Genomic DNA, 23,924 nt, shown 5'->3' on the forward strand with positions numbered 1-23,924 from the left:
GATTTGAAAACTACGTCACGGCTAGTGTTGAGCGATACCGTCCGATACTTGAAAGTATCGGTATCGGAAAGTATCGGCCGATACCGGCAAAGTATCGGATCTAATCCGATACCGATACCCGATACCAATACAAGTCAATGGGACTCATGTATCGGACGGTATTCCTGATGGTTCCCAGGGTCTGAAGGAGAGGAAACTCTCCTTCAGGCCCTGGGAACCATATTAATGTGTAAAATAAAGAATTAAAATAAAAAATATTGCTATACTCACCTCTCCGACGCAGCCTGGACTTCAGCGAGGGAACCGGCAGCGTTGTTTGCTTAAAATTTGCGCTTTAACTTCCTTACTTGAAGTCCCGGCTTGTGATTGGTCGCGCGCCGCCCATGTGACCGCGACGCGACCAATCACAGCAAGCCGTGACGTAATTTTAGGTCCTTCAGGATTTTAAAATTACGTTCCGGCGTTGTGATTGGTTGCGTCGCGGTCACATGGGCGACGCGACCAATCACAAGCCGTGATGTCACGGGAGGCAGGACACGCGCGCATTTTAAAATGCGCGCGTGTCCTGCCTCCCGTGACGTCACGGCTTGTGATTGGTCGCGTCGCCAATGTGACCGCGACGCAACCAATCACAACGCCGGAACGTAATTTTAAAATCCTGAAGGACCTAAAATTACGTCACGGCTTGCTGTGATTGGTTGCGTCGCGGTCACATGGGCGGCGCGCGACCAATCACAAGCCGGGACTTCAAGTAAGGAAGTTAAAGCGCGAATTTTAAGCAAACAACGCTGCCGGTTCCCTCGGTAAGGTGCAGGCTGCGTCGGAGAGGTGAGTATAGCAATATTTTTTATTTTAATTCTTTATTTTACACATTAATGTTGTTTCGATACCGATACCACAAAAGTATCGGATCTCGGTATCGGAATTCCGATACAGCAAATATCGGCCGATACCCGATACTTGCGGTATCGGAATGCTCAACACTAGTCACGGCTTGTGATTGGTCGCGTGCCGCCCATGTGACCGCGACGCGACCAATCACAAGCCGTGACGTAATTTTCAGGTCCTGAATGCCTAATTCTAGGCATTCAGGATTTGAAAATTACATCACGGCTTGTGATTGGTCGCGTGCCGCCCATGTGACCGCGACACGACCAATCACAACAAGCCGTGACGTAATTTTCAGGTCCTGAATGCCTAATTCTAGGCATTCAGGATTTGAAAATTACGTCACGGCTTGTGATTGGTCGCGTGCCGCCCATGTGACCGCGACGCGACCAATCACAAGCTGTGACGTAATTTTCAGGTCCTGAATGCCTAATTCTAGGCATTCAGGACCTGAAAATTACGTCACGGCTTGTTGTGATTGGTCGCGTCGCGGTCACATGGGCGGCACGCGACCAATCAGAAGCCTTGACGTCACGGAAGGCAGTAAACGCGTGCATTTTAAGCAAAGAAGGCTGCCGGTTCCCTCGGTAAGGTGCAGGCTGCGTCGGAGAGGTGAGTATATCAATATTTTTTATTTTAATTCTTTATTTTACACATTAATATGGATTCCAGGGCCTGAAGGAGAGTTTCCTCTCCTTCAGACCCTGGGAACCATCAGGGATACCGTCCGATACTTGAGTCCCATTGACTTGTATTGGTATTGGGTATCGGTATCGGATTAGATCCGATACTTTGCCGGTATTGGCCGATACTTTCCAATACCGATACTTTCAAGTATCGGACGGTATCGCTCAACACTAGTCCTGACTGATCATAAGAATCTGATTTACCTCGAGTCTGCCAAACGGCTGAGTCCTAGACAGGCTCGATGGTCCTTGTTTTTTTCCCGTTTTGATTTCGTGGTTTCGTATCTTCCGAGTTCTAAGAATATTAAGGCTGATGCCCTTTCTAGGAGTTTTTTGCCTGATTCTCCTGAGGTCCTTGAACCAGTCGGCATTCTGAAAGAAGGGGTGGTCCTTTCTGCCATTACCCCTGATTTACGGTGGGTTCTTCAGGAATTTCAGGCTGACAGACCTGACCGCTGTCCTGTGGGGAAATTGCTTGTTCCTGACAGATGGACTAGTAGAGTGATTTCAGAGGTTCACTGTTCCATGTTGGCTGGTCATCCTGGTATTTTTGGTACCAGAGATTTGGTTGGTAGGTCCTTTTGGTGGCCTTCCTTGTCGCGTGATGTGCGTTCTTTTGTGCAGTCCTGTGAGACTTGTGCGCGGGACAAGCCTTGTTGTTCCCATGCTAGTGGGTTACTTTTGCCATTGCCGGTCCCTGAGAGGCCCTGGACGCATATTTCTATGGATTTTATTTCTGATCTTCCGGTTTCCCAGAGGATGTCGGTTATCTGGGTGGTTTGTGACCGGTTTTATAAGATGGTTCATTTGGTGCCTTTGCCTAAATTGCCTTCCTCTTCAGATTTGGTTCCGTTGTTTTTTCAGCATGTGGTTCGTTTGCATGGTATTCCGGAGAATATTGTGTCTGACAGAGGTTCCCAGTTTGTTTCTAGGTTTTGGTGGGCCTTTTGTGCTAGGCTGGGCATTGATTTGTCTTTTTCTTCTGCATTTCATCCTCAGACAAATGGCCAGACCGAGCGAACTAATCAGACCTTGGAGACCTATTTGAGATGCTTTGTGTCTGCTGATCAGGATGATTGGGTGGCCTTTTTGCCATTGGCCAAGTTTGCCCTTAATAATCGGGCTAGTTCAGCTACTTTGGTTTCGCCTTTCTTTTGTAATTTTGGTTTTCATCCTCGTTTTTCTTCTGGGCAGGTCGAGCCTTCTGACTGTCCTGGTGTGGATTCTGTGGTTGACAGGTTGCAGCAGATTTGGGCTCATGTGGTGGACAATTTGGTGTTGTCTCAGGAGGAGGCTCAACGTTTTGCTAACCGTCGTCAGTGTGTTGGTTCCCGGCTTCGGGTTGGGGATCTGGTTTGGTTGTCTTCCCGTCATGTTCCTATGAAGGTTTCTTCCCCTAAGTTTAAGCCTCGGTTTATTGGTCCTTATAGTATTTCTGGGATTATTAATCCGGTGTCTTTTCGATTGGTGCTTCCGGCCTCTTTTGCTATCCATAATGTCTTCCATAGATCTTTATTGCGGAAATATGTGGTGCCCGTTGTTCCCTCTGTTGATCCTCCGTCCCCTGTGTTGGTTGATCGGGAGTTGGAGTATGTGGTTGAGAAGATTTTGGATTCTCGTTTTTCGAGGTGGAAGCTTCAGTACCTCGTCAAATGGAAGGGTTATGGCCAGGAGGATAATTCTTGGGTTTTTGCTTCTGATGTCCATGCTGCTGATTTGGTCCGTGCCTTCACCTGGCTCGTCCTGATCGGCCTGGGGGCGCTGGTGAGGGTTCGGTGACCCCTCCTCAAGGGGGGGTACTGTTGTGAATTCTGCTTTTGGGTTCCCTCCGGTGGTGGTAGGTGGTAATGCAGTTGTCCCTGAGTTGCTGTCCTGGTCAGGTGTTTCTGCTGATTGCAGTTCTGACTGGGGTATTTAGGTGTGCAGGATCCATTAGTCCTTGCCAGTTGTCAATTGTTGTTGGGAGGTGTTGGACCTCTGCCTGGTTCCTCCTGCCTTTCTGCCAAATCAGCAAAGATAAGTGTCTGTTTTTTTTTCTGTGGCACACATGCTGTGTGCTTCATAATTCAGTGCTATTCTTTTGTGTTTTCTTGTCCAGCTTAGATTGTGTCAGTATAGTTTCCACCTACTCCAGAGAAAGTTTCATGTGGCTCCAAGGTCACCGGATCATAACAGTGTCCATCACGGTGCACTGGGTTTATGTGGTGGATGCAGGATCCACAGGGGACAGCCATAGTGGGACATTTCTGCCTAGCCCATGGTCTAGAAAACAGTTGGCTGTAGGCATTCTCCACCCCTACTCCTCCTCCTCCTCTTCCTCCTCCAGAAGCGAACGCTCGTCCACAGAGCGCAGTCGCACGACCACTCCATCCGCAGCTGCCAGTGTTGCACACAAGGTGTCACAATATGGAACAGCTAGTGGTAAGCGTCAGCAGGCTGTGTTGGAAATGAAGTGTTTGGGCAACAACAGACACAATGCAGAAGTACTGGCTGAGTACTTGCAGCAAGAAACTCAGTCATGGCTGGGCAGTGTACATCTTGAGGCAGGCAAGGTAGTCAGTGATAACGGAAGGAATTTTATGGCTGCCATAGCCCTTTCAGAACTGAAACACATACCTTGCCTGGCTCACACCTTGAACCTGGTGGTACAGTGCTTCCTGAAAAATTATCCTGGGTTACCAGCCCTGCTCCTGAAGGTGCGAAGACTTTGCTCGCACATCCACCGGTCGCCCGTACACTCCAGCCGTATGCTGAACCATCAGCGATCGCTGAATCTTCCCCAGCACCGCCTAATAAATGACGTTGCAACAAGGTGGAACTCCACACTGCACATGCTTCAGAGGCTGTGCGAACAGAGGCGTGCTGTAATTTATTTGTGGGAGGATACACATACACGAGCAGGCAGTTGGGTGGCAGACATGGAGTTGTCTGGTGTGCAGTGGTCGAAGCTACAAGACCTCTGTCAAGTCCTTCAGTGTTTTGAGGAATGCACATGGCTGGTAAGTGCAGACGACGCCATCATAAGCATGAGCATCCCACTAATGCGTCTGCTGATGCAAAGTTTGATGCACATTAAGGAGCAGGCGTCTGCACCCAAGAGGAGGGAAGCCTTGATGACAGTCAGCCATTGTCTGCTCAGGGAACTCTCCTGGATGAGGTGGCGGACGAAGAGGAGGAGGATGATGGGGGAGAATATTTATGAGAGGAGGATGCTTCTCAGGGGGCAATAGAAACTGGTGGCGTTGCAAGGTCAGGTACAGGGTTTTTGCGGGAGACAAGTGATGTTGATTTGCAAGAAAGTGCTCCTCATCCCAGCACAAGCAGTGAATTGACACCTGGAACGCTGGCCCACATGACTGAGTATGCCTTGCGTATCCTAAAAAGGGACCCCCGCATTATCAAAATGATGACCGATGACGATTACTAGTTGGCATGCCTCCTGGATCCGCGATATAAAGGAAAATTACAAAATATCATGCCACATGAGAACCTTGAGCAAATATTGGCTACCAAACAAGCAACTCTTGTAGACCGTTTGGTTCAGGCATTCCCAGCACACAGCGGCGGTGATGGTTCTCACACGAGCTGTAGGGGGCAACATGGCAGAGGTGTTAAAGGTGTACAAATCAGAAGTGGCGTTGGACAGAGGGGTTTTATGACCAGGTTGTGGAGTGATTTCGCAATGACCGCAGACACGACAGGTACTGCTGCATCGATTCAAAGTGACAGGAGACAGCATTTGTCCAGTATGGTTACGAACTATTTTTCCTCCTTTATCAATGTTCTCCCTCACAGGTCATTTCCCTTTGATTATTGGGCATCTAAAATAGACACCTGGCCTGAATTGGCAGAATATGCATTACAGGAGCTCGCTTGCCCAGCAGCTATTGTGCTATCAGAAATTGTTTTCAGTGCTGAATCAGCACTGCTGATGGTTCAATACTGACCGAAAAAAGGACACGTCTGGCTACCCGAAATGTTGATGATCTAACTTTCATTAAAATGAACCAATCATGGATTTCAAATTATTTGGCCCCACCTTCCCCTGCTGACACGTAGCTTGCCTGAAAATTGTCTTGCATTTGGCCTCCTTTTACTGACTGCTCCAATTCCTCCATTTGCAGCTGCTGAATGTCCACCATAGGCCATTGTTATACCTCCCTAAATGGGCTGACTCCCGCCACAGGGCCATGGTCACCACTTGGCGCAAGCACCCGTGCGAGTGCCGTTTGCCTGTACAGGTGGGTGTGCTTACTCTTGGGCAACTGCACTGGCACAGGGTCCCTCATAGTACAATGAAGTGTCTCTGATGGTAGTGGTGCACAACCAACGTCAGACACACCCTCGTAATATGAGAGGCCCTGTGCCAGTACCGCTGCCCACGAGAGAGTGTTCCCCCCAGCTCGAACAGTGCTCTACCACTTGCAAAACTTACCTCTCCCTCTCCCTGCTCCACCACTATGTAGTCTGTGCAGTTAAATCCTTCAATGGCACTGCCAATACAAATTTGTTGAAATGATAGATGATAGTAAAAATATACAGTACTCGTGGTAGCATGAAATGGACTTTACAACCCACACAAGTGGCTCAGGTAGTGCAGCTCATCCTGGATGGAACATCATTGCGAGCTTTGGCAAGAAGCTTTGCTGTGTCTGTCAGCGTAGTGTACAGAGGCTGGAGATGCTACCAGTAAACAAGCCAGTACACCAGGAGACAGGGAGGGGGCAGTAGGAGGGCAACAACACAGCAGCAGGACCGCGACCTAAGCCTTTGTGCGAGGAACAGGAGGAGCACTGCCAGAGCCCTGCAAAATGACCTCCAGCAGGCCACAAATATGCATGTGTCTGCACAAATGGTTAGAAACCGACTACATGAGGATGGTCTAAGTGCCCGACGTCTACAGATGGGGGTTGTGCTCACAGCCCAACACCGTGCAGTATGATTGGCATTTGCCACAGAACACCAGGACTGGCAAATTCGTCACTGGCTCCATGAGCTCTTCACAGATGAAAGCAGGTTCACACTGAGCACATGTGACAGACATGACAGTCTGGAGACGCTGTGGAGAGCGATCTGCTGCTTGAAACATCCTTCAGCATGACCGGTTTGGCAGTGAGTCAGTAATGGTGTGGGGTGACATTTCTTTGGAGGGCCGCACAGCCTTCCATGTGCTCTCCAGAGGTAGCCTGACTGCCATTAGGTACCGAGATTAGATCCTCCAGCCCCTTGTGAGACCATATGCTGGTGCCGTTGGCCCTGGGTTCCTCCTAATGCAGGACAATGCCAGACCTCATGTGGCTGGAGTGTGTCAGCAGTTCCTGCAAGATGAAGGCATTGAAGCTATGGACTGGCCTGCCCGTTCCCCAGACCTGAATTCGATTGAACACATTCAGTAGGACTATCAGCTGTGTATCCACCAGACCTCTGCACAACACAACTGATGGTCCCAACACCATTTATAAGACAAGAAATCTCACTTATTAAACCTGACAGGGCACACCTGTGAAGTGAAAACCGTTACCGGTGACTACCTCTTGAAGCTCATCAAGAGAATGTCAAGAGTGTGCAAAGCAGTCATCAAAGCAAAAGGTGGCTACTTTGAAGAACCTAGAATATAAGACATATTTTCAGTTGTTTCACACTTTTTTTTGGTTAAGTATATAATTCCACATGTGTTAATTCATAGTTTTGATGCCTTCAGTGTGAATGTACAATTTTCATAGTCATGAAAACACAGCACACTCTTTAAATGAGAAGGATCAGAATTCTGATACTTGGATTGGCCGGCAGCCCGACATAGTTATATGACGCGCTGGACATGCGCAGTTGAATCGTAGGAACGCCGAGAAAAATGCTGTCCTCCATTAGTAGCGGGTCACACTGGGGGTAAGAACAAGTGGAATATGAACATAATATATACAGTACAATGTTTGGATGGATTAGTTTACTAATATATAACCTATTTTACACAAAAACACATATGCACTTTACAAAGATATCACTAGAGGGCAAATTGAACATGTGAAGGATTTTAGAATTGTATTGCAGTTTATTGAACACAAATGGCACCTATTAAGGATCATGTTAAAAAGGTATAAATATGCACACAGCTGATGTAACCACTGCCTGAGAAAGGCTCATTCAGAGCCGAAACGTCGCTGCACAGACATGTGGTCTGATTAATCTCTGCACAGTTATATGGAAAATGGAGTGCTGCCTTCTTTTTTGGACATATATATATATATATACAAATATTATATATATATATATATATATATATATATATATATATTCATATATACATATATATGGGCAAAAAGAAAAAAAAAGACCATGAACCACACATCCCAAAATCATACGTTGATCTAAAGCCGCTAGGCAAAAATTTAAAAACTGAACATGAGGTTTTCAGTTTAACATTCTGATCAGACTGTATGAAGCCTACTGCCCCTTCACGGCAAACCTCGTAGTGGGTCCTAACGCCCTAACGGAGCGGAGCCGTGCGGCGACCACTGCCGCAGCGGCCATGCACCAGCAGGGCGGACGGCCTGTTGCCCCACAGCACCCATGCTGCGAGACTGAGTCCCCAAGACTCCAGACCGCGCCGCCCCACCAGCACAAAGCCACAGCAACAATGGCCGCCACACAGCACCAGCACCAAAATGAAGGGAGCATTTCAACTCACCTTCCTCCAGCTCTTCAGTGAGAGCCAAAATGGGCTAGACCCCTTACTTTGCACTCTCCTGCTAATTAAAATCACCTGAGCCAAATGGGAGGAGTGCTGGTCCAAAAAAAGAGACAAGTACATGCTATGTGCAAAAAGAAAAAAAAGACCATGAACCGCACATCCCAAAATCATACGTTGATCTAAAGCCGCTAGGCAAAAATTTAAATACTGAACATGAGGTTTTCAGTTTAACATTCTGATCAGACTGTATGAAGCCCACTGCCCCTTCACGGCAAACCTCGTAGTGGGTCCTAACGCCCTAACGGAGCGGAGCCGTGCGGCGACCACCGCCACAGCGGCCATGCACCAGCAGGGCGGACGGCCTGTTGCCCCACAGCACCCATGCTGCGAGACTGAGTCCCCAAGACTCCAGACCACGCCGCCCCACCAGCACAAAGCCACAGCAACAATGGCCGCCACACAGCACCAGCACCAAAATGAAGGGAGCATTTCAACTCACCTTCCTCCAGCTCTTCAGTGAGAGCCAAAATGGGCTAGACCCCTTACTTTGCAGTCTCCTGCTAATTAAAATCACCTGAGCCAAATGGGAGGAGTGCTGGTCCAAAAAAAGAGACAAGTACATGCTATGTGCAAAAAGAAAAAAAAAAAGACCATGAACCGCACATCCCAAAATCATACGTTGATCTAAAGCCGCTAGGCAAAAATTTAAATACTGAACATGAGGTTTTCAGTTTAACATTCTGATCAGACTGTATGAAGCCCACTGCCCCTTCACGGCAAACCTCGTAGTGGGTCCTAACGCCCTAACGGAGTGGAGCCGTGCGGCGACCACCGCCGCAGCGGCCATGCACCAGCAGGGCGGATGGCCTGTTGCCCCACAGCACCCATGCTGCGAGACTGAGTCCCCAAGACTCCAGACCGCGCTGCCCCACCAGCACAAAGCCACAGCAACAATGGCCGCCACACAGCACCAGCACCAAAATGAAGGGAGCATTTCAACTCACCTTCCTCCAGCTCTTCAGTGAGAGCCAAAATGGGCTAGACCCCTTACTTTGCAGTCTCCTGCTAATTAAAATCACCTGAGCCAAATGGGAGGAGTGCTGGTCCAAAAAAAGAGACAAGTACATGCTATGTGCAAAAAGAAAAAAAAAAGACCATGAACCGCACATCCCAAAATCATACGTTGATCTAAAGCCGCTAGGCATATACATACATACATACGAAAAAAAAAAAAAAAAATATATATATATATATATATATATATATATATTCATATATACATATATATGTATATATATACATACAAACATATACAGTATATATATATATATACATATATACATATCTATATATATAATTGTCTAAGGGTTTTTCCGTCTGTCTGTCTGTCTGTCCTGGAAATCCCGCGTCTCTGATTGGTCGAGGCCGCCAGGCCTCGACCAATCAGCGACGGGCACAGCATGGTGACAATGATGTCATAAAGGTTGCCTCGACCAATCAGCGACGGGCACAGTCTGCCGCGAATTTGCCTCGACCAATCAGCGACGGGCACAGCATGGTGACAATGATGTCATAAAGGTTGCCTCGACCAATCAGCGACGGGCACAGTCTGCCGCGAATTTGCCTCGACCAATCAGCGACGGGCACAGCATGGTGACAATGATGTCATAAAGGTTGCCTCGACCAATCAGCGACGGGCACAGTCTGCCACGAATTTGCCTCGACCAATCAGCGACGGGCACAGTATCGACGTAGATGTCATAATGGTTGCCATGGCGATGATGATGTCATAAAGGTTGCCTCGACCAATCAGCGACGGGCACAGTCTGCCGCGAATTCTGGAATCATCATTGTCCATATACTACGGGGACATGCATATTCTAGAATACCCGATGCGTTAGAATCGGGCCACAGTCTAGTATATATATATATATATTTTTATATATATATATATATATATATATATATATATATATACACAATATATATATATATATATATATATATATAAAATATATACACAATATATTATTATATATATATATATATATATATATATATATATATATATATATATATATATATATATATATATATATATATACTAGCTTTTGAACCTGTTCAATGCCCGAGTGGTGAGCATTTTTATTGGTACATTTCCAGCATAATCCTTTTTAAGGCGCAAATTCACATACACAATGTCTTAATTAAAATGGCTCCGAATGTGGTATGCGCACTTGCTGACCCGACGCCATTTTATTGAAGTATTGTACTATAAAATCAAAGGTAACCTGTCACCAGAAATAACACTAAAAACCAGCAGATATGGGGTTAATCTTCAGGTTAATAGTGTTATTATGTTGTCTGGTGCCTGCACACAGCTGAATGCACTGGGGAGAATTTGAACTTTATCATTCTGTTTCAGTCATTGCTCTGAGTATAGTATGCGGCCGCTATAACCGTGCCCCAGTTCCTGACTGACACTCCCTCTACATTGAGGCCAGCTGTCAGTTAGGGCCAAGTGTGCGATAACAGCTGCAGTTCTCTATTCTCAGAGCAATGACTGAACCTGAATCACCCCGAACCTATGACTAAAGTGAAATGATAGTGGGGAGAATAAAGTTAATTTTCTCCCCACTGCATTTGGCGTACAAAAACAATAAACACTCCTATTCACCTTTCCCTTGCTCTCCTGCGGTGCGTCAACTGTGTTAAAAATTTAAATAAAATGCCATCGGAGTTGGCGAGTGTGTATACCATACTATTCAGTCCCATTTTGTTGAAGACACGGTGTGTGTGAATTTTTCTTAAATAAGGCTAGTTTCAAATTTGTGTTTAAAAACGCAGCGTTTAAAACGCAAACGCAGGTGGTGAAAAAAATGCATGTAAACGCGTGCAAACGCTGCGTTTTTTAGACGCATGCGTTTTCTCATGCGGTAATAAAAACGCGGCGTTTTGACGCGTTTACATGCGTTTTTTCCTGCGTTTGCGTTTTTGAAACGCATGCTGAGAAGTGTGTGACAGCTGCCAATCATCAAAATCATCTAGAAAACCCACTATAAATAGAAATAGCTAGGGTTAGGGTTAGAGTTAGGGTTAGGATTAGGATCCCTAGGGTTGGGTTAGGGTTTGTATCCCTTTATCACCTTGATGGTGGGGGGTGGCTTATCAGTGTGTATTCTTGTTTTTTTCTATTGAAACGCATGCGTTTAAAACGCAACCAAACGCATGTGCTTAAAAACGCATGCGTTTACATAGACAGCATTACATTTTTTTGCGGCAAAAAAACGCCTCTAGAAATTACTACATGTTGCATTTCTGCAACAAAACGCAAGCATAGAAAAGACGCATGCGTCGTCAAACGCGGCAAAACGCATACAAAAAAAACGCATGCGTTTTTAATGTTAAATATAGGAAAAAAAATGCATGCATTTTTTGCGCTAAAACGCAGCGGCAAAAAATGCAAATGTGAAACCAGCCTAAAATGGCACTGGAAATTGTAGTATGCGCAGACGCTGACTCCTCTTCCTGCCTCGTCCCCCTTCCTCTCACCTCAAAGCACTGGACTGCCATCTATATATATAAGAGGCATTGTGATTACTCGCTAATCCCGCCCCCTGCACAGTAGCTCCACCCCCATCACATCATCACACATAATCCAGCCCCCCCACCCCATCACCACACATAAAAATATCACCACACATAATCCCGCCCCCCTCCCCATCACCACACATAATCCCGCCCCCCACCCCATCACCACACATAATCCCACCATCCCACCCCATCACCACACATAATCCCACCCCCCCACCCCATCACCACACATAATACCACCCCCCCACCCCATCACCACACATAATCCCGCCCCCCACCACATCACCACACATAATCCAGGCCCCCCACCACATTACCACACATAATCCCGCCCCCCCACCACGTTACCACACATAATCCAGGCCCCCCACCACATTACCACACATAATCCCGCCCCCCACCACATCACTACACATAATCCCACGCCCCCAACACATCACCACACGTAATCTCGCCCCCCCAACAAACCACCACACATAATAAAGCCCCCCCACCCCATTACCACACATAATCCCACCCCCCCACCCATCACCACACATAACCCCACCCCATTACCACACATAATCCCGCCCCCCCACCCCATTACCACACATAATCCCGCCCCCCCACCACATCACCACACAGAATCCTGCGCCCCAACACATCACCACACATAATCCCCCCCACCCCATTACCACACATAATCCCGACCCCCACCCCATCACCACACATAATCCCGCCCCCACCCCATCACCACACAAAAATATCACCACACATAATCCCGCCCCCCTCCCCATCACCACACATAATCCCGCCCCCCTCCCCATCACCACACATAATCCCGCCCCCCACCCCATCACCACACATAATCCCACCATCCCACCCCATCACCACACATAATCCCACCCACCCACCCCATCACCACACATAATACCACCCCCCACCACATCACCACACATAATCCCGCCCCCCACCACATCACCACACAATCCCACCCCCTACCCCATCACCACACATAATCCCGCCCCCCACCACATCACCACACATAATCCCACCCCCCACCACATCACCACACATAATCCCGCCCCCCACCACATCACCACACAATCCCACCCCCTACCCCATCACCACACATAATCCCGCCCCCACCACATCACCACACATAATACCACTCCCACACCACTACACATAATCCCACCCACCACATTACCACACATAATCCCGCCCCCCACCACATTACCACAGATAATCCCGCCCCCCACCACATCACCACACATAATCCAGGCCCCCCACCACATCACCACACATAATCCTGCCCCCCACCACATCACCACACATAATCCTGCCACCCCACCACGTTACTACACATAATCCCGCCCCCCACCACATTACCACAAGTAATCCCGCCCCCCACTACGTTACCACACATAATCCCGCCCCCCCACCACGTTACCACACATAATCCAGGCCCCCCACCACATTACCACACATAATCCCGCCCCCCACCACATCACTACACATAATCCCACGCCCCCAACACATCACCACATGTAATCTCGCCCCCCCAACAAACCACCACACATAATAAAGCCCCCCCACCCCATTACCACACATAATCCCACCCCCCCACCCATCACCACACATAACCCCACCCCATTACCACACATAATCCCACCCCCCACCCCATTACCACACATAATCCCGCCCCCACCCCGTTACCACACATAATCCCGCCCCAACACATCACCACACTATTGTTATTAACTTCATTTTAAGTTAATTTACCACCTGCGTAAGCGCTATTGAATGTTGTCAGTATTTACTTTAGTTTTATCACCAGCAGAGTTAATTAGATAGCAATGAGCGTGCCGAGCGTTAGCTCGCTGGAAACATCTAGTATATATTATATTACCTCTGCATGCGCCCCTCTGACTTCAGCCACACTGCGCAGGGTACTTTACACGTTATATTATAGATATCCATTAAAAATGCCGATAACGGTTAACAACCATAACAACCCATATTGTAAAGCAAAAGTATCCTGCTTTTAAAAAAATTATGGAAAAACATATTTTGTAATTCCACATTCAAAAAAGGGGACATACTGTTAGGGCTAGCGGAATGCACCAAATAATTAGAGAGAAGGTATCAGGTGCGTTCACAGCCCAGGGTCCACCATGCAGAGATGGAACCTGCTGCTGAGTAATGACGGACTATATGGCGGTACAATGTGGATGTGGGTTAGCTTCACCCTGTATGAAGGAAGCGAACTCTGTTGCGTCACAGGGCTGCGGTACCGCACAAAGAGCGCAAGCAGAGAGTCACAGAACTCTATCCCAGGACTCAGGATTAGAGTTCGTGTAGACCTCTTGCGCTCGACACCACAATTGGGGTATCAAAGTAACTGAGAAAGTAACTTAAATGCACAAGAGTGCGAGCAGTGCCACTCTGGCAGATGCCACTAACCACCCAGACTTGGGTCAGGAAAGCGCTCTAATAGCGCACAGAACCACATTGGCGGTCACAGCAATTAGACGCTGTTTCATGTGTTATTGTGCTGATAGCTCAGCCGGGTGCTAGATAGCAGACATCCACCTTACGCGAGCAGTCATACATAAGGGAGGGGATGATTAAAGAACGACTTGCACTCATCAACACACACACGTTTTTAAATGTACACTAGCTCATGGCCGAGCGGCCATGCAAACCTTTTATAGGGGCAGTGCTACAAGACCTTTCAGATGGACTAATAGGAGCCGCAACAGGACCTGAGCATGTGACCCCCGACCTCCAATGGGAGGTCGTCCCGTGGGCATGCTCAGTATGAGAAAAGCAGGACTTAGTCCCAGAGAGATCTGCTCGCAGCTAATCACTGCTGGCTACAAAGACAGAGCCTGGAAGAGCAACAATAACCAGTCATCCAGTATTAGCCTGAACTAGATGCTGGGACCGATGTCTTTGCTGAACAGGCTCCACTGCGGCTGGAGAAAAATGGGAGACTGCTGTGAAAATGGTTTCAGATTCCCCCTGTGCAGAGGTGGGAACTCAACACATACTGTCAGTGTTAAATAACTGTGCGCCCTCAAAATAGTATCAAATAAAAGAAGAACTTGCCCCTCTTAAGGTTATGACAACAGCTAAGAAAAGAAAACATTCTGTCAAATGTATTTTTTAAAGCGTTTTTATTATGAATTAGCAGTGTAAGGTAAAATATTATATAATTCTGTTGTGCTAAACTTATATCATATTTAGTCTTTGCCAAAACAGCTTTGCATCTCCAGTCATCCCATTGGTTTACTGTTTATCTGGATGCAGCGATATTGTCTTTGTACATAGGCATGTGCCATATTGCAATGGAAAGGAACTTGATTACCTTCAATAAATGTGTGCATGACATAAAAGTATGTTGGTATGAAAATAAATAAATTTATCTATGAATCATATCAGGTTGACTTGCAGTGCCATAAATAACCACATGGTATGATGTTTAGAGAAAACATTGCCAAGGCCAAAACAGAGATTAAAATGCTCATCTTCAGGTCTTATTTTTAATTCTTGCATAATATTCTACATTATATCTACTTATAGTAAGAGAACAAAAACTACATCCTTATATTTAGTAATGTTATAAATATTCGGGAAGTCAAAAAGTTGTGACTTCTTTAAATTTAAACATGCATTTAACATTTTTGAGGGGTAAGGCCTTTGATGAAGCATTTGTATGGAGTAATACCACCATTACAATAAGTAATACCACCATTACAGATGAGTATGTGTCTTTATAAGAAGCTGTGTTTTGATGTAAGTAATGTTACGATATTTAATATTTAATTGTGTAAATCTACAGTTTGTCAACTTTTGTGAATTTGTTCAAGAAATTATATTTGCTTCCCAATTAATTTGGTGTGAATTGAGAATATTACAAAACCTCCAATTGTCCTTAAAAAGTGTGTGACACTCAGGTGTCCCCTAGGACTGTATCCAACTCGTCTCAAGCTCTTCAGCACATGCACAGCCTTAGTAATATCAATGTAACCTCAATATGTAAGGCTACAAGTAAACAAGTTTTTTAGCATGTTTATTTCTATTCTGCATTAGGACATGATTAAACATCCAGGGTAGCGGTCTGTAGGTGTGGAAAGAGCTCAGGAGCTAAGCTCCTTCCACATGCAGGAGATGCAAGCTATAATACATAGCCGGCATCTATGTCGAACAACCGAGACTGGAGCTGAGCTTTTTACCACCGCTGTTTACCATCTGTCATCTCTGACTGCAGCATTTAAACAGAGCTGTTGCAGTTGTGAGTTCACACTGGTTCCCATAGGCCCCTTGTTTTGTAATTGCGGAGAACCGATGGTTTACCATGGCAGCCAGGTGTGTGCTGAACAACCCTATGACTTAGGTCCACATAAGACCATGGCTGAGCTTCATAGGAGATAATTATTTACTATATACGGTGGCATTGCTGTATAGAGTACAAGTGATCAAATGATTGTAGATTCAAGTCCCCAAAACAATGTTAAATATGTTAAAAAGTTGTACTGTGAACCATTTTCTGTCATGAGAGTAAGCATTGTGGAAGTGAAAAAAATAGAAAAGGAAAGGGGAAAATATCAACTCACCAAATGTAGAATAATGCCTCAATGGAAGGGCGGTGGATGGAGACTCCACACCAGCTTCTGGGTAGTAATTGCAATAGAAGACAAAAATATCCAGCATCCGCGGCATGTGAGTGTATTCAAAGATGACTTTTATTGTTATATTAAAAAAATAATAATTTAAAATGGAAAAAAAACATATGGATGTGGAGAACCCATGAAACACAGGTCTACGCATTTCGCGCTCACACGCTCTTAGTCCTGACAACAGGACTATGGATTAAAATCCATTTTTGTTTTAATGTGGTGACATTAAGAGTCATGTTTTAATATACTCACCAACATGCCGCAGATGCTGGATTTTTTTGTCTTCTGCCGCAGTTATGCAAGTGAGACACAGTGCCACAAAATGTTAGGGGAGGGTTGAGATATTCCAAGTGAAATAGTGTGTGCATAGTGAGGCAAGTAGAGAGACCTGCTGAGAGAGAGTACAGAGATCTGAGCCAAGTTTAAATTGGGAAGACAGAGCGACCGAGCGACCTCTGTCTTTAAATAAAAGACCTACAGCAGTATTTGCTAAGGGAGGTGGTCCTATAAAGTATTGACTCAGGGGGCTGAATACAAATGCACATCTCAATTTTCAGATATACACTACCGTATAAAAGTTTAGGGTCACCCAGACAATTTTGTGTTTTCCATGAAAACTCATATTTTTATTAATCAAATGAGTTGCCAAATGATTTGAAAAGCTAATTCAGACATTGACAAGGTTAGAAAAAAAAGATTTTTATTTGAAATAATAATTTAGTCCTTCAAACTTTGCTTTCTTCAAAAAATGCTCCCTTTGCAGCAATTCCAGCATTGCAAACCTTTGGCATTCTAGCAGTTAATTTGCTGAGGTAATCTGGAGAAATTTCCTCTCAAGCTTCCAGAAGCCCCTTCCACAAGTTGGTTTGGCTTGATGGGCACTTTTTGCGTACCATACGGTCAAGCTGCTCCCACAACAGCTCAATGGGGTTGAGATCTGGTGACTGCACTGGCCACTCCATTACAGATAGAATACCAGCGGCCTGCTTCTTCCCTAAATATTTTTTGCATTATTTGGAGGTGTGCTTTGGGTCATTGTCCTGTCGTAGGATGAAATTGGCTCCAATCAAGTGCTTTCCACAGGGTATGGCATGGAGTTGCAAAATGGAGTGATAGCCTTCCATATTCAATATCACTTTTAGCTTGTACAAATCTCCCACTTTACCAGCACCAAAGCAACCCCAGACCATCACATTATCTCCACCATGCTTGACAGATGGTGTCAGGCACTCTTCCAGCATCTTTTTAGCTGTTTTGTGTCTCACAAATGTTCTTCTGTGTGATCCAAACACCTCAAACTTGGATTCTTCTGCCCATAACATTTTCCCCAATCTTCCTCTGTCCAATGTCTGTGTTCTTTTGCCCAAATTCATCTTTTCCTTTTATTAGTCTCAGATATGGCTTTTTCTTTGCCACTCTGCCCTGAAGGCCAGCATTCCAGAGTCGCCTCACTGTAGATGTTGACACTGGTGTTTTGCGTGTACTATTTAATGGGGCTGCCAGTTGAGGACCTGTGAGGCGTCAATTTCTCAAACTACAGACTCTAATGTACTTGCCTTGTTGCTCAGTTGTGCAGCGGAGCCTCCCACTTCTCTTTCTACTCTGGTTAGAGCCTGTTTATGCTCTCCTCTGAAGGGACTAGTACACACCGTTGTAGGAAATCTTCAGTTTCTTGGCAATTTCTTGCATGGAATAGCCTTCATTTCTAAGAACAAGAATAGACTGTCAAGTTTCACATGAAAGTTCTCTTTTTCTGGCCATTTTGAGAGTTTAATGGAACCAACAAATGTAATACTCCGGATTCTCAACTAGCTCAAAGGAAGGTCAGGTTTAAAGGTTCTCTAATCAGCCAAACTGTTTTCAGCTGTGCTAACATACTTGCACAAGGGTTTTCAAGGGTATTCTAACCATCCATTAGCCTTCTTACACAGTTAGCAAACACAAAGTACCATAAGAACACTGGAGTGATGGTTGTTGGAAATGGGCCTCTATACACCTTTGAAAATATTGCATTACAAACCATACATTGCAGCTAGAATAGTCATTTACCACATTAACAATGTATAGAGTGTATTTCTGAAACATTTAATGTTAGCTTCAATGGAAGAAAATGTGCTTTTCTTTCAAAAATAAGGACATTTCTAAGTGACCCTAAACTTTTGATTGGTAGTGTATACTTTTTAAACATTTAGAAAACTAGGAATCATTTCATTTACACTTCACAAATTCATATTACTTTGTTTTTGTATCACATAACATCCCAATAAAATACATTTAAGTTTGTGGGTGTAGCATGAATAAATGTGAACAGGTTCTCAGCGAATCACTACTTTTCCAAGACACTGTGTATATCCTTCTTGGGTATAACCACTAAACATATTTCATCACTTCAAATCACAGAAACCACCAATTGCCTCAATGTGGGAAAATGTTAAAGATATTTGTGGATTTTGTGGATCATGGTGACCATTGATGAAATTGGTGATTATGTATTATACTTACCAGCGCTATCTTAATTTCTTTGTTCCTCAAAGTGTAAATAAATGGGTTCAAAAATGGAACCACTACTGTGTATATAAGAGCTAGATATTTATCATATTGACTGGTTTGAGGTCTAATATATACAATTATGATAGTTCCATAAAAAAGACTGGTAACGATCAGATGTGAAGAACATGTCGAAAAAGCTTTGGCTTTCCCCTCTACGGACCGGATTTTTGAGATTGCATAAACAATATGGAAATAAAAAGCCATAATAAAAATAAAAGGCACAACACAACCAAATGCTGCACTAATAGTGGTGGTTAGTTGACTTCTGAATGGATTGGAACAAGATAAACTTTGCAATGGAGCCAAGTCACAGAAAAAATGGTTTATGACATTGGGGCCACAATAGTTCAAATTTACCATGAACAAAGTTGGGATTGAACCCATGCCAAATCCAAAGAACCATGGAATTATGACCAACTTGACACAAAGATTATGAGTCATGATGCTTCCATAGCGGAGAGGAATGTTGATGGCCAGATCTCGATCAAAGGCCATCACAGCAAGTAGACAACATTCAGTTGCTCCAAGTGAACTATATATAAATAATTGTAGAAAGCAGCCAGTGAAGGAAATATACTTCTCAGCTACAATAAGATTGACTAACAATTTTGGGACAGTAATAGACACAAACAACATTTCTGAGACTGAAAACACACTAATGAAGAAATACATTGGCAAATGCAAAGAAGATGAAATTTCAACTAAGATTACCGTCAGAAGATTCCCAAAGATGCAAACAAGATACATGATCAATATAGTAATAAAAAACAGGACCTGGAATTCATTGAAGTTGGAAAATGACAGGAGAATAAATTCTTTCACTGATGTATTGCTAAACTCTTCCATCTGCAGTAAAATGAAATCTGACAAGAAACAGTTATGAACTGCTTAGACTTTTCAATATGATGAAAAACAGCAAACATCAGGATTTTCGTCATTCTACATTAAAACCTAAATATGCCAAATCTCCAAGGTCTACCATTCATTTCAGATTAAATATAATTGGAACCACCGGCCAATTTTTGATGAATTGATGAATTAAACATGGTAAATGAAATAAACCTGAGTCTTCTGCTCAGGACACATGTCTAAGAACTAATGTAAAGAAAGATTTTCTTCTGGGGGATTTATTTAATTTTTGAATTCTATGGACACTGCATTTAAGACATTTTCTGACTTTGTAAAACATTTTCAAAGGGCATGGATTAATATAAACACTTATACAGATTACATTAAGGCTTGAGTTGGACGGATCAATTCACATGACTCTTGTCCATCAATCAGTTCAGTTCTATTTAACCACTGGAAAAAGATTGGCAAACATTTTACCTTCTGGGATCCTTAACTTGGCTTTTAATTAGCTGGGCTGACTCAATGTCGTCTGGGCATCATGGCAAAATGATGATGTTGCATCAACCCGGCCAATCAAAAGTCAGGCATCTCAGAAGGTAAGAAATTCACAAGCCTCCATTCAGGGGCCAGAGATTACTGACCTGGCCAATAGACCTGAGCTAATAAATCGATCTGCACATTTCTAATTAAGACCATGAATGGATGGTAGATATAAGTTATACAATTTTTACAAAGTAATACTTATAACTAAGTGTACATGTAAAAACAAAATTTGACTGCAAAAACTGAAAATCTCCATAAAACGTATTCTTTTCCAATACATAAAAGGTCAAGTCTATGAGTGGTAATATTATATTTCATTACCACATATTTGATGATAAATGAAAGATAAAATATATAAGAGAACGTACCGGCTTCTTGGGATATCTTCGATATATTATGATTTTTTTCAGTCCATAGCTTGTGAATAATAGACAAATATGATGTATGAGAGGTTATATATATTTTTTCTGTTTTATGTTTATTAATTGAAGTTAGATGTGAAACTCCAGGGACAGTGACATTTCCTGGCACAGAACCTAGAAAAAAAGTTTGCTGAAAGTGCTCAACTTCTGTTAATACTGTACTTACACAATAACTACGAGAAAACCATTAATGTATATTGTGATTGCAGGAAATTTTAATATAATGTAGTGTTGGAAATGAAAATAAGAAGCTCCTAGTATAAAAAATTTAAATTAAGAAATATATTTCATAAAATATTTTGTTGGTGATTTGGGGCGTTGTTGTGAAGTTTCAGTGTAATCCCAGATGCAGGGCTGACGTGTACCAGTATTGGGCTCAAACCTTGGAAGGTATGCTAATATTTAAACTTGACCAGGGATTTAGAGGCGCTCGACATGTAGAATGCATATTCTCTACATTCCAGTTTAGACTTTGCCAAAACTAATAGTGACACACTGTATATACCCAAAAATTGCTCAAAAAGAGCGACGCAATCTTAAATCTCTGTAGTCAAAATAGTAATGGGCGACACGCTTGAAGCCCATATTGTAAATGTGTGTCCCAAAGATCGCAAAACAACTAGAGGGGATTAATATAATGCAAAAGTTACATTTTATTAGACATATAATAATACGCAAAAATAGGACAAAATTACAAAAGCGGCATACATGGGAAAAATGCAGCTAAAAACCTATTGGCACCATAGAGGTTACACAGATTGGTGCCAAATTTTAGAGAAAATGGACGTGTCTCAAAGTGCACAGCCGCACACAAGATATAGAGAAGCAGACTGCAAAAATGATAAAAATATCCAACTTATGACTTACTATAATAGGTAGTCATATACAATTAGTGGCGATAAGTATTCCCTGGCTCTCTATAGTTAATTGCCATGCCTAATGATAGTTCAGACTATTAGCTATACTCCGAGGCTGCATAGTTCACTAAGTGCTCGATTAAAGTGCGTGGCCGCTTTAAAACAAAGTAAAAATCTGAATGATTAGTGGCAGTTAGTGAGCTCAGAAAATCAATACCGGTATCCAGTGAAAAAAATGCAGTTTCTATAAAAGGCTAGCATTTAGGTATGTCTACAATGCCAGTAGTCATGATGGAAATAAGGTACTTTACCTTGCGACATGGTACTCTCTGTGTGCCGCCGTGTCTGTGAGACACGCTATGCCTCGATACGCGTTTCACCACCTACGAAGCCACTATTTTAAGTAATTTAACTTCGGCCCAGTAAACAACTTCTAAGTAACCTCCATACCACATAATACTCTGTAGTTGTTATGCCGGCCTCTTGCATGCCTTCTAAGTGCTGCCCTATTCAGCATGTGTTTTGCTCTGCTTCATCCAGTACTTGACCACTGCTCTGTGTTTTCTTGTGCTTGTTGTGAGTCATAGAAGGGAGCAGGCAAACTCTGCAGGATTTTGTAACCATCTTCTCTTGCAGAGATTTGCTCCCCCAGCCTTGTTCACTTGTTAGCAGGTGATGTATCAGACTATTTCACTCTGTATTTTTCGCCCAAATGTTGATTCCTAGTCAGTTTGTCTGTTAACATTCCATTTATGTTTGTGTGTACTTTGACTCTCATTTTTGACCCGGTTTGCTTACCCATCCTGTCTGACCTCTCTTCTCCTGACATCAGCTATGTTTACTGATCCTTTGCTGCCTACCCTTACTTTGGACTGTCTGACTATGCCTTTGTGCCACCATCCTGTAACTTGTACCCGTGACTCTGATGCTCTGGTCAGGTGCTACTGATGGTATGGTACTTGGTGACTTCTGGCAGCAAATCCTATCCTCACCATCAAGTGCTCCAATGAATACCTGGTAGTCATTCAATTATGCCCCTGTAAGGAGGTGGTAGGGACCCTCAACTGCCTTCTTCCTCCTATATATGTCGGGCTTGTGTGTCCCATGCGGCACCCGGATGGTTCATCTATGCTTAGACTGTAATGTCATGTATTACTATGTGCTGTGTTTGTTATGCCTGTTCTTATGCTGTGTATGTTGTGATGTGCTGTGTTTGACATGCACATGTAGCGCCCCCACTGCTGCAGGGCCGAGGGGTACCCGGTACCGGGCCTCTGAGTCTCTGCTCTGGGGTTGTCACGGTGGCTAGACCCGGTCCGTGACCCTGCTGAGGGGCGTACAATAATAGATGTGGATGGTGGTGGAGGTGCGGTGCAGTAAATAACGACGACACCAGGTTGCAGTCTCTTTACCTCTTTACTGAAGTCTTCTGAGTCCAATCCAGGGCACTGTTGACCGGGCTGTCTGAGACCGGCCGGTCCGAAGGCACATCAGGAGTCCCCTTCACAGGTGGGAATCAGCGTCTACCTTCTAGCGCCTGTGTGTTGTAGTCCTTCCCTGCTGAGCACCCCAGGATAGTCCTCAGAACTGCTTCTGTCTGTCTCTGATGCTCGTCCTCTCCGTCCCCCAGATGATATGGCAGGACGCACCCGTATGACGGGGTAGGCCTGGAGTTATTCTGAGACTCTAGAGTCGCCCCTCTCCCGCAGCTGCCTCCGTTGTCTGCTTAGGTGATATGTGTGAGGCAGCCAACCTATAATTGGCTGTCCTGCCGTGGTTTGAAGTAATGCTTAAAGTCTCTTACTTTCTCGGCGTTCCGGCCACCGACTGTTTGCGCCTCAGAAAGATGTTGCCTCTATCTTACAGCATGACTCCTTCTGGTATTCTATTGCCTCTTTGCTGTATTCCTGCTTTTCTCACTCGGCACAATAAACTTCGCTTCTTGTCCTTTCTTAGGCATCTGTCAGGATCCCATCCCTGACAGGTCCTCTCTCTAGCTCTTCCCAATTACTTCTCCGTGTCTACCTGTCCAACCCCCAGTTTTACCAGAGTGTGAGGAGTGGCCTACTAGATAGAACCACTCCCCCTGGTGGCCGGAGTGTGAAGTGTAATGTGAGTGTTACCTGATCAGGTGAACTCCTTTAGTGCAATCAGACGTAACATCACTCCCCTTAGCGGCA

The 23,924-nt window shown here is 44.5% G+C and overlaps 1 protein-coding gene across 1 annotated transcript; it reads right to left on the bottom strand.

The window, feature by feature from the left end:
- Nucleotides 1–7,319: 7,319 nt before the first annotated feature.
- LOC143797502 (olfactory receptor 10C1-like) lies at nt 7,320–22,065 on the bottom strand. The gene is made up of 3 exons (XM_077281074.1): nt 22,056–22,065; nt 19,023–19,933; nt 7,320–7,454 (listed from the first exon to the last, which is right to left on the bottom strand). The coding sequence occupies exons 1-3, from the start codon at nt 22,063–22,065 to the stop codon at nt 7,320–7,322; spliced, it is 1,056 nt and encodes a 351-aa protein (XP_077137189.1).
- Between the last annotated feature and the right edge of the window lie 1,859 nt (nt 22,066–23,924).

This window comes from Ranitomeya variabilis, chromosome 1 (assembly GCF_051348905.1).
Source record: "Ranitomeya variabilis isolate aRanVar5 chromosome 1, aRanVar5.hap1, whole genome shotgun sequence".
NCBI classification, from domain to species: domain Eukaryota; kingdom Metazoa; phylum Chordata; class Amphibia; order Anura; family Dendrobatidae; genus Ranitomeya; species Ranitomeya variabilis.

Coding starts and splice junctions, on each gene's coding strand:
- LOC143797502 (XM_077281074.1), bottom strand. Junction 7,455..19,022: donor AAGAAATTAAGATAGCGCTG/GTAAGTATAATA, acceptor TCTTACCCCCAG/TGTGACCCGCTACTAATGGA.